This window comes from Hippoglossus stenolepis, chromosome 5, assembly GCF_022539355.2.
Source record: "Hippoglossus stenolepis isolate QCI-W04-F060 chromosome 5, HSTE1.2, whole genome shotgun sequence".
In the NCBI taxonomy this organism is placed as follows: Eukaryota; Metazoa; Chordata; class Actinopteri; order Pleuronectiformes; family Pleuronectidae; genus Hippoglossus; species Hippoglossus stenolepis.
The window spans coordinates 22,474,721-22,485,327 of record NC_061487.1 but is presented as its reverse complement, the minus strand read 5'-3'; the positions used below and the strand labels follow the sequence as shown (position 1 = coordinate 22,485,327).

Sequence of the window (10,607 nt, the reverse complement as noted above, 5' to 3'; positions counted from 1 at the left end):
TTTCAAAAGCCTCCATCATTATCATTTAGCTAAAATGTGCCTTTGCTTGTCTCACTGTTGGGCTCAACAGACCAAGGAAGTTATGTTTTCACCCCCCTCCCTTTGTTTGCTTGTTTGTTTGTTTGTTTGTAAGCCAGAGTAAACAAAAACAATTGAAAAATGTTGGTGCAGATCCAGATAAACCTTTTGAGATTCTTCAACATTTTCATTGATTTCTCCGAGAATAATTCATGGATCTACATGAAAACAACCAGGTATATTGAGGGAACTGATATTCACGAGTGTGTGAAATTTAGTGAAGATCCAAACTAAAGGTCTGGATCTATATTGAATTTAAATGTGGCTTCACAAGGGGGCTGCTGGTTCTTCCTGGAGGTGTGAACTCTGTCATTCTGTGAATCTCAGTGTTTATTCATTTGTCACTTAAACACCTGGTCAGCACAACTCTGCACATCCTGTATTCTGTGACACGCTGACTGATTAGACCAACGTCACACGCACACATTTTCATAAACACTGTAAATTTGCGGCGTCAGCTTTGTTTAACACCTCGGAGGACTTGGATAAGCGACTGTCATTGAGTCTGCATAATTAGGACACCGTGCCGTCTGAATTCAAATGGCCCACTCGCCCTAATGATCTGTCACTTCTCCTGGAAGTCGGACTCCTGAGAATAGCCTCTCTGCACATCAGCAATATGTTGCTGCATGAAAAACATTTTTTTCCGCTGACTTCATTTTGCATCAAACTGATTTGTTTTTCTTTCATGATGCCAAAAGAGCTCTGCTGAAGATGGTTGAAATACACGTCGCTCTTCCTCAGTGAATATTGCATGGCTTTATACTGTGAAGACTAATGGAGGAGTTTACCATTTTCTCAGCGGCAGTCTGCCGGGAGCCATGGATGCAGGAAATGAGAAGGATTAAAGTCACCAATATCACAAAATACCACAGAAGTGTTTACAGTACTGCCAACTGAAAAATATGATTTGAATGCACAGTATTAGTAAAATAGAAAGTTGAAGTTGTTTTAACGTGCAAAGTATTACTTCTGCAGACAGGTACAAGCTGAGCCACCTGTTATTACTGCCCAGGGTTGAAATCAGTGTCGTCTAAAGTAGATGGTGATGGGTTCCAGCAAGAGGTTTTGATTTTAAACACTATGGAAGATTAAGAAAAATAGAACATCTGCTATATTTTTCATTTATGTGTTCATATGTGGACTTTTCCTTCACTTAAAGGTATGAAGCACCCTGCACACACTATTTCTGAGGCTGTGTCACTGTTGCTGTTTCCTGTTTGTGGACTGAGGCAGCATCAGTACATAGATAACACGGTGTCTAAGTGCTCTCTACAGGCAATTTGAGGAACTGCAACTGGAATATGTTTTGATTTTATTTCTGAAAACACCACAACCAGTTTTCCTCTAATCGTTTTTCCACAGCATGAATGACCCATAAACTGAAATATAGCCCTTGCCACAAGTAAGAGGGAAGGTTTTTATTAAGACTCTGCCGATGTTCAACGATCCCACATATCCCCATAAAATAATGTTGTATTTTCAGAGATGCGACTTCACCTTTTCCCCCCCAACTACAATATAGGGACAGCATCCCTAAACAAATAAAGATTCTTCCAGAGACCAAAAACACAGGCTATAGAATGATTCCAAAGCATTGAGGTTAACAAGACAAAAAACATCCGTCATGCAATGGACCATAACATCCAACTCATCACCCTGACATTGGGTTTTATTGGGTTATTACACAGATATGTACACTATATATATAGTTTTTTACCTTTGTACTGATTTTGTGAACTTTTTAAAGGAAATGTAAACTTACATAGTTTTCTGCCTGGACAGGAGCTTCTCTGGCTCTTCAGGTCAAAGATGTAGATTTTTCTTGTTCTGTTTATTGAACCAACCAATATTATAAACTCATCTGAGTTTTATTTTAAATTGTTTGGTTAATTTAACTCACAAACTGGGTCGGAGGGTCGTTGTCGGCTGTTGTATCCTCCGGTGCGCTAGGGGGCAGTGAGCAGCTCAGGTCTCTGTTGAGTCAGGAGACAATGAACAAAAAAGAGAAAGACAGCACAACAACAATTATAACACACGCAGCGCGCGATGAGGTGAGTGTTCACCTATATACAGTCTATGGTGTTCACACGCGTTTTTTTTTATTTGTTTTTTACCGTAACAGTAAATAACGTTTCTCTGTATTAGAGGACGGCGCTGACATCGTTAATGAAAACGTTAATGACGCACAGTAGCTAACATGCTTCGTTGTTGTTAGCTACCTGCCAGGCTAGCTTGTCATGAAGTCGTGTTTTTCCTCTTAAATAAAAACATGCTAGGTGCTTAGCCCTTTGACAGGAGGAACTTTACCCGTAGCAGATAAGTGTTAAAACGTGTCTTACATGAAACTGCGTTGTGTTTACGTGAAGAAAACAGACAGGACACGAACTCCTCTGCTTACAAATGCAGGGCAAAGGTCGAACACGCATCAGAGCTTCACACAAATCATTGACTAAACAAATGTGTAATGGAGACAAGTCGCCCTCAGGTCTTAGTCAACACAGACAGGAGCAGTCACGTGATTCAAACAGACTGGTCATATAGAGGTCATTCACAAGGTAACAACACTGTCTTCTCTTCTTTCTCTTCAGGCTTTGATCTGGTGCTGGAAGTTGTTTGTTTTCCATCATGGAGGCTGCAGCTGACTTTCTGAAAGTGCTCCACCCTGCAGCCGGGCGATTGTCTCTGACACTCAGCCTCTTCCTCGTCTTTCTAGGTCTTCTGTACTGGTGAGTAAATACTTCAGCATCTGATTTTTTTTTTTTAATGAAACTCTACTTCTCTGTCCCAGTCAACTGATGCGCACACTCATCAGTTGAGTTTTTATATTTAAAGGGATAGTTCATCGTTAAAAAATTAAAATTCACTCATTATCTACTCAGCACTGTGCCGAGGGAGGTTGTGAGTGAAGTGTTTGAGTCCACGAAACACTTTTGGAGTTTCAAGGGTAAACAGTGTTGCAGCCAAATCCAATACAATTGAAGTAAATGGTGACCACTTCTCAAAACGTAAAAAAAACCATCAGGAAGGAACATTAAATGCGTCCAAACTGCTCATGTGGTGTCATCCAAGTGTCTGTACGCCCTGACATTCAAATTTGACTTGAAACGGTGTCATTTACACCCTGTTTACCCCTGAAACTCCAAAACTGTTTTGTGGACTCAAACACTTCACCCACCACCTCCATTGGCATAGTGGTGAGTAGATAATAAGTGAATTAAAATGTTTCCGTGAACTATCTCTTCACAGGTCCCAAATAACTCTAATCAAGCAGAATATTTATTTTGCTTTTATTCTATTCATTCATCGTTCATCAACACAGCTCTGTGCTCTGTCTTCTAGGTATTCGTTTTACCCGTATTCAGTCCTTTCTCGATGTGGCATCAAACATCCGAAGCCATTACCTTTCTTTGGCAACATATTGATGTTTCGCCAGGTAAGACGTTGCGTTGAATTACCCCTGGTGTCCCTTCACTTTTTCTTTTATCTTTAACCTGTGTCAGAGTTTGTGTGGATTATGAGGCCCCCCCCCCCCCTCCAAATCAATGTCTGACCCAACAACCACCTCCCACAGCGAGAGAGAGACAGTAATGCCTCCCTTCATTTGTTTAATTCCCCTCTGTTTAAGTCAAGGTTAACAGGTGAGTTTTAGTGCCGTCCCTTTTAAGCATGTGAAAGAGTTGTGAGCCTGATTAGTTGTCGCACTGTTGATTTTTCTGTTCTTTAACATTGTTCCTCATTCTTCTGTTCAGGGTTTTTTCGGCCCAGTCGCTGATCTCATAAGGACACATGGCAGAGTTTGTGGGTAAATAAAATAATTATTGTCTGAGCACTGAACAATTTTCCACATTATGAAATGTAACCCTGAAATAAATCAGCAGCATTAAGATGATTTGATTTGAATGAGACTCTCCTTGGTGTATATCAGGTACTACTTGGGACGCAGACCGGTGGTGGTGGTCGCAGACCCTGACATGCTCAGACAAGTGATGGTCAGAGACTTCAGCAGTTTCCCAAACAGAATGGTGAGGACACAACTAACTTAACTAAAGCAAAAAATATACTGTATATTATGTGTTAACTAGTGATGGGGTAATGACAACAGTTGTTTGTACCTGTACTCAACCTGTTCTTCTGTACAGACTATTCGCTTTGCCACCAAGCCCATGTCTGACTGCCTGCTCATGTTGAGGAACGAGCGCTGGAAGAGAGTGCGGAGCATCCTGACCCCGTCCTTCAGCGCTGCGAAGATGAAAGAGGTGAGATAAGCAGACCTGGATTATTTGGGCACTAGTTAGAATGAGCTGGTATGTGTTTCAAAGAAGTGGAAGTGTGGAGTTGGAGGACACAGATAAAAGGCGGAGGAGTTAAACTTGTAACTTTCAAGGTTTGGTACAAAATATTTCAGTTGTGTTTGTGTAGTGTGACTGTGTGAGCTGTGTTTCTAGAGCCGCCTTAAACCTTTTCTAATTTTTCTGTGGTCTTTATGGATCAATACTGGACTTGATTGATATTGACAAGACAGATTCCACTCACTGTAAGATTGTCCTTTTTCTTTTAGATGGCTCCACTCATCAACACAGCCACCGACGTTCTGATGAACAACCTGAATGTTTACGCTGAGTCCGGAGAGGCCTTTGACATCCACAGGTAGAGAAATGAAATAATAACACTAATAAACAAAGGAAGGTGTCTCTTTCTGCCCTGCCTCATGTTTTTATACGTGTGTCTGTTTCGCAGATGTTTTGGCTGCTTCACCATGGATGTTATCGCCAGTGTGGCGTTTGGAACCCAGGTGGACTCTCAGAAAAACCCAGATGACCCATTTGTCCGTCACGCTCAGATGTTCTTCTCCTTCTCTTTCTTCAGGCCCATCACACTATTTTTCAGTGAGTCCAATGTATTGATGTTATTATTATTTATTTATTATATTATGTATGTTTTGTACATTGAATCATGTGGAAGTGTCCGAATCTCAGGCATCTCAGGTTGGGTCAAACCAATAAATGTGGTCTGTGTGTCCAGTTGTGTTTCCTTTCCTCGCGGCTCCTCTGGTGCGATTCCTCCCCAACAAACGACTTGCCAAGATGAATGGGTTCTTTGTCAACTGTATCCAGAAGATCATCAAGCAGAGGGAGGAGCAGCCTCCTGAACAGGTGAATCTTTTGGACATTTGTTTATCTAAAAATGCAACTTGAGTGAACTGACCTCAAGAGCATTCCCACGATTTCCTTTTTTATCTTTGATGATTTGTTTGAATTTATTCTATCTATCATCTGCATCTCCTTCAAGTTATTTTATCTGATATAAAGTCTTTTACATTAATCTACCGATCCTTCAATTTTCTTGTAGCGGCGTCGAGACTTCCTCCAGCTGATGTTGGATGCTCGAACCAACAAAGAGTCTGTGTCTTTGGAGCACTTCGACACACTGAACCATACTGATGAGCTCAATCCCAGGAACCAGCAAGCGCAGCCATCGGCCTCGGATCAGGAGGCCCACAGCAGGGCTCCTCAGAAAAAGATGATCACTGAGGATGAGATCGTGGGTCAGGCTTTTGTCTTCCTCCTGGCAGGCTACGAAACCAGCAGCAACACCCTGGGCTTCACCTGCTACCTGCTGGCCATCAACCCTGAATGTCAACACAAAGTACAGGAAGAGGTGGATGAGTTCTTCACAAGACATGTGAGTGTATTCACCCATTGTTTAATCTGATCTTCTCTTTCTTCATTTAGTTATGACAGAAGACAGTGCTGGGTTTTATCTTGTGCTACCTGTTGTTGTAGGAGTCACCAGATTACACTAATGTTCAGGAGCTGAAGTATTTGGACATGGTTGTATGTGAAGCACTGCGCCTCTACCCTCCTGGATTCAGGTAAAGGAAGATTTATGTATGTATATATGATTATATGGACTAAGACCATACAGTAATCAAATATAAAGAAGAACAAAGTATTTGAGGTCTGTAAATACTGCAGAGTGATTATTTTCCTCTGCATTTTGTCCCACAAAGGTTTGCACGAGACATCGACCAGGACTGTGTGGTGAATGGCCAGTTTCTCCCTAAAGGAGCATCGCTGGAGATCCCAGCAGGATTCCTCCATTACGACCCAGAGCATTGGCCAGAGCCCGAGAGGTTCATCCCTGAGAGGTAGGAGGCAGCTGGAGTAGTTAAGCACAACTATTAACCTATTTTCAGCTGAGTAACAGCAAACATTCAGGGAAATGGATCCTCCCGACGTGTCTCTATGATCAGATACTGGTGGATTAACATGATAACTGTTACTGATCTCATGGCTTGCAAAATAAATTGTATATCCACATCTATCTGAGTTTAGCAATTCATAGGAATTATCTTCAAATGCTGCTTTAAATACTAAAAAATATGATATCATAAATAAATGTAGACAATATCGTGGTTAACTGGTTTACCATATTATTTCAATCTCAAACTGTTGAGACTATTTAAAGGGGACATATCATGAAAATTCCACTTTGTTAGTGCTTCTACACGTTAATGGCATCTGGCATGTCTACCAACCCAAAAACTCTGGGGAAAAAAACACTTGCGCGTTTTGTTATGGTTCCTCTAAGTCAGAAACGTCATGCTTGAGTGACTGGAATGAGCTTCCTGTGTATTGTGTCGTCACAATACACTGGAAGTCTCCCTACATGGCCTTGGCCCACCCCCCACCTCATCCCCCCCGCCCCCCCACACTCGTTACGCCGGGTTTACACCAGACGCGGAAGCGCCGCGCAGCGCCGTTCTCAAGCGCGCAGCCGCCTGGCTGTTCACACGGGACGCGCATTTCTCCGCGCTGGTCAGCCCGCGATTCTGCTTTCCGGCTTGTTGTTGTACCCGTTGAATGTCGGGGTTCGGGGTAAATGATGGTCTTCATAGCCCCCCACCCTTCTCTTTCTCTCTCTGTCTATCTGCTTGTGTGCTTGTAGTGGATGGGCAGAGGGGGACATTTAATTATGTGATTGGGGAAATTAAAACTCCAGGACAACAGAAGGGAATACAAAGTATGGGATGCATATTTGATAATTTATATCATATAAAATATGTAATTTATATCGTTTAAAATCATGGGGGAGAGGGGAAGGGGGCTGGCTCCTAAGCATTTAAAGGAACAGGCACTCAAAACAGGTCACTCTGTGGAGGGCTGTTTTATACAGGGTAAAAAGGGTGCTGTTTTAAATGATCCTTGTGGTATTTTGACCAAAGTATGTTACAGACATTTCATTAAGACCCCAAGGAACCATATCAACTTGTGGTAAAATGGGCATACGATGTCCCCTTTAACATTATTATTATTCCAGTATTAAATTGCATTCAATGTGGAATTTAAAAGATCTGACATAAACCCTCTATTAACATTTGTAACCCATTAGTCAAAAATGTACGTTTTTGTTGCTCTACAGATTCACCCCAGAGGCCAAGGCCAGTCGACATCCGTTTGTGTACCTACCGTTCGGGGCCGGTCCCCGTAACTGCGTGGGCATGAGGCTCGCTCAGCTGGAGATCAAAATGGCTTTAGTTCATCTGTTTCACAAATTCAACATCGTGGCCTGCACTGAGACCAAGGTGGGTCGGACACTTCAGACAACAATCTAGTCAACATGATTGTTAGTTTTAGAAAGGATTAAAACTCACAAAGGAGTCATCTGCAATTTATTTGAGGTATCTGCTGAGGTGGAAATAGAAACAAACCTGCAGAGATGCTAATACATGTTTAATGCTATAGATTGTGTCTGCATTTGCATCTGTCAACATCCCATCATCATACAAACACTGATATGTATGATCAGTATCATAAAAAGGAGAATGTCAAAGCATATTTTGTTTGTACAGTCAAAGTGCATCTACAGTAGCAAAGACGTCATAGCTGTCAAATAAATCCAGCCCAACAAGACAAACCACTGTCTACACAGACAGGGTGCACACAAACAGCTGTTGCCACGCCTAGCACATGAATTGTGCAGCTGTAAAATACTGTTATTAGTTATTAATGGTGTTTTTATTAGAAATGTATGATTAGTGTAATTTACCCTACATCCACAGTACAACATGAATCTCTGGAAAAAGTCTTACATGTGGTATTTTCTTCTTTCCTCTGTGTAGGTTCCTCTCGAGTTGAAGTCATTAAGCACTTTAGGACCCAAAAATGGCATATTTGTGAAAATCACGAGAAGAAACTCGGGAGGAGATCGATTGAATTCAACACGAGAGGATTAGAAACTCACTGTTCATTTTCTTGGCTGGTGGAAAAAGTTCCAAATCATCCAATAGGTCCATGTTGTAATACTTTTCTGCATTACTTTTGAACTTTATATAGTAAATTTAAGTACCATGTATACCTCAATCATTGTGCTCATCTCGTGCCTTTTCACTGAGGCGGGAGCCAGAGAGTGGGCCCAAGATGAGCATTGCTTTGCTGTCGTGATAAATTAAACGTGCATGAAACTGTGAACTCCCCACGGATGACAGAGGGAGCTGGAGGACGTGTGAACAAAGACATAGGAGTGAAAAAAGGAAAAGAATTGTGCTCTAGTGAAAGAGCAACCAGCATTACTGAGTATTTCTGAGTCTTTTATTTTGAACAGGCTGTAACTGCACTGTCAGTTTATTTTGGTGATTCCATTCATGAGAAGTTGTGTGCTCTTTTTAAGCTGCTTTAGTTGCCTATTCTACCTCCAATATAAGCCACTTTACAAACCTCCCCCGCCACCACCTCCTTTTCATACTGAATCTGACCTCACAATGTCATGTGTTGTCATTGATGCCTGTTCTATGCCGGGGTCTTTTAGCTGCTGCTCAGGAGCCATACCACCAAATATAAGTTACTGCAATTATTGAATTCAAACAAATTTTGTCAAGAGTTGTTGCTACTGAAGAGTAGTTTTCATTTCACCATTAGCAGGTGGTGACAGGTTTGTACGACGGAGTATCCGGGTCACTTAAAGGGAAGAAAATCGGAGATTTCGAGAATAAGGTCATAATGTTAAGAGAATAAAGTTGTATTTCGAGGCTGTGTGTGATTTTAAAGGGGGAATATGAAAAGATCAGCCTGTCGCCTGTGTTAAAATCAGGAATGTGGAGCATCTTGTTTAGTTGTTCTTTAAGTAGATTTCACAAATAACAAAAATATTGGTTCTAAAGAACCACATAGACCTCTTGCCCATTCTGTTGGTTGCTGGTTATTTCAACAAAAGAAGAAACAAACTTAATTTAGGGTTAGGATTTTGACTTTTTTCTCATAAAATTACAACTTAATTGTTGTAATATTATGATCTCATTCTTGAAATCTCAGCATTCTCAATCTTTAATATAACCCCAATACTCCATAAGTCTGCACTGTGGCATTATGATTTTTTTGAAAATCAATTTCCTGTTATTTGATGTGATTCATTTTTTAGTCTCAACAGCTGCTCTGTTGAATTTTAACCAATGTGTTGGGAGTGAGTGAGTTCAATAATTTTTATTGGAGTCATTAATCCATTTTAGTCTTGAATAAATGCAGTAAGTTTTCTGATGATGACGATTCACCATGTGTGTAGTTCAGTGACTAAAGAGATAAAAGGTGAATAAAGACAGAACTGCTAGTTACATTTAAAATGGGTTAAATTCCACTTGTGTGTAATTAAATATTCTAAGATAATGAGTTTTCATTTTATTGGCTGCACTGGGAAAATAAAGGTTTAAAATAATGACAAATGCTTCTCTTCATTTCAGAGGTAAATATTAAAAATGTGAGTGTATAGATTTATATATCAAACCTAACGCTCTACTGAATGCCATTCTTGTTCGATTACTGGAACGGCTGCTGAGGTCGTCGTACTCTACCTTTGCCGTAGGCCACACCATGCACACCACACATCCTCCAGTCAAAGTTTTGCTCAGAGATGGCCTGAATCAGGGAAGCATCAGTGCCATGGAACAAGTACTGCTGATTCACAGGTTTCCCTCCATTTCTCGCATTTGCGTTTTAGTGAGAAATTAGCTTTCTTGCATATGACTGACATCTGTATAGTGTTTAACAGTCAAGAATGAGTGCAGTACTTTACCCTTGTGAATAATGTGTTATTTCTATTGTTAGGACTGTAATCCGTGGCATACAATACACTGTACTTAAACTTGTTCTCATACCTAACCTTTATATATATTACAGTATTCCTTTAGCTTTATTCAACATCACACATACATGAATGCACTGTGCTCATTAAGACACGGTGACCTATGCCTTAGAAAGAAATCAAGCAGCTGCCCCAGGTTCTGAAGGGCAGATAGGAAAGGCGTTGTCTTGTCTGATGAATACGCATGCTTACGCACACAGAACATACAGCCGATAAAGCAGGAACACAAGGTTCCTCACTCCAATGAACAGCAACACTGTATCTGCAAAACTACTGAAGACTCACAAAGCTTCAGCCGGGTCAAAGCTTGTTTTTAAAACACAAAACCAAACACTGTCAGAAATGTGAAGATTTGCCCAGCTACTATCAAAGGAGGGACGAACCTGGGAGCG

The 10,607-nt window shown here is 41.0% G+C and overlaps 1 protein-coding gene across 2 annotated transcripts; it reads left to right on the top strand.

Annotated features, from left to right (window-relative positions):
- The first annotated feature begins 2,045 nt into the window (after window positions 1-2,045).
- tbxas1 (thromboxane A synthase 1 (platelet)) lies at window positions 2,046-9,796 on the top strand. 2 transcript variants are annotated; one of them, XM_035157562.2, is made up of 14 exons: window positions 2,046-2,132; window positions 2,670-2,807; window positions 3,421-3,514; window positions 3,831-3,883; window positions 4,007-4,103; window positions 4,221-4,337; window positions 4,640-4,728; window positions 4,819-4,967; window positions 5,104-5,234; window positions 5,431-5,763; window positions 5,865-5,953; window positions 6,092-6,229; window positions 7,504-7,666; window positions 8,204-9,796. In XM_035157562.2, the coding sequence occupies exons 2-14, from the start codon at window positions 2,707-2,709 to the stop codon at window positions 8,315-8,317; spliced, it is 1,668 nt and encodes a 555-aa protein (XP_035013453.1). In that variant the 5' UTR covers window positions 2,046-2,132; window positions 2,670-2,706; the 3' UTR covers window positions 8,318-9,796. The 2 variants fall into 2 exon arrangements, with proteins under 2 accessions (XP_035013453.1, XP_035013454.1); XM_035157563.2 differs by lacking the exons at window positions 2,046-2,132; window positions 2,670-2,807 and adding an exon at window positions 3,653-3,719 and having other exon boundaries at window positions 3,499-3,514.
- Window positions 9,797-10,607: the final 811 nt, after the last annotated feature.

Coding starts and splice junctions, on each gene's coding strand:
- tbxas1 (XM_035157562.2), top strand. CDS start 2,707: ATGGAGGCTGCAGCTGACTTTCTGAAAGTGCTCCACCCTGCAGCCGGG. Junction 4,968..5,103: donor GCCCATCACACTATTTTTCA/GTGAGTCCAATG, acceptor CTGTGTGTCCAG/TTGTGTTTCCTTTCCTCGCG. Junction 6,230..7,503: donor GAGAGGTTCATCCCTGAGAG/GTAGGAGGCAGC, acceptor GTTGCTCTACAG/ATTCACCCCAGAGGCCAAGG.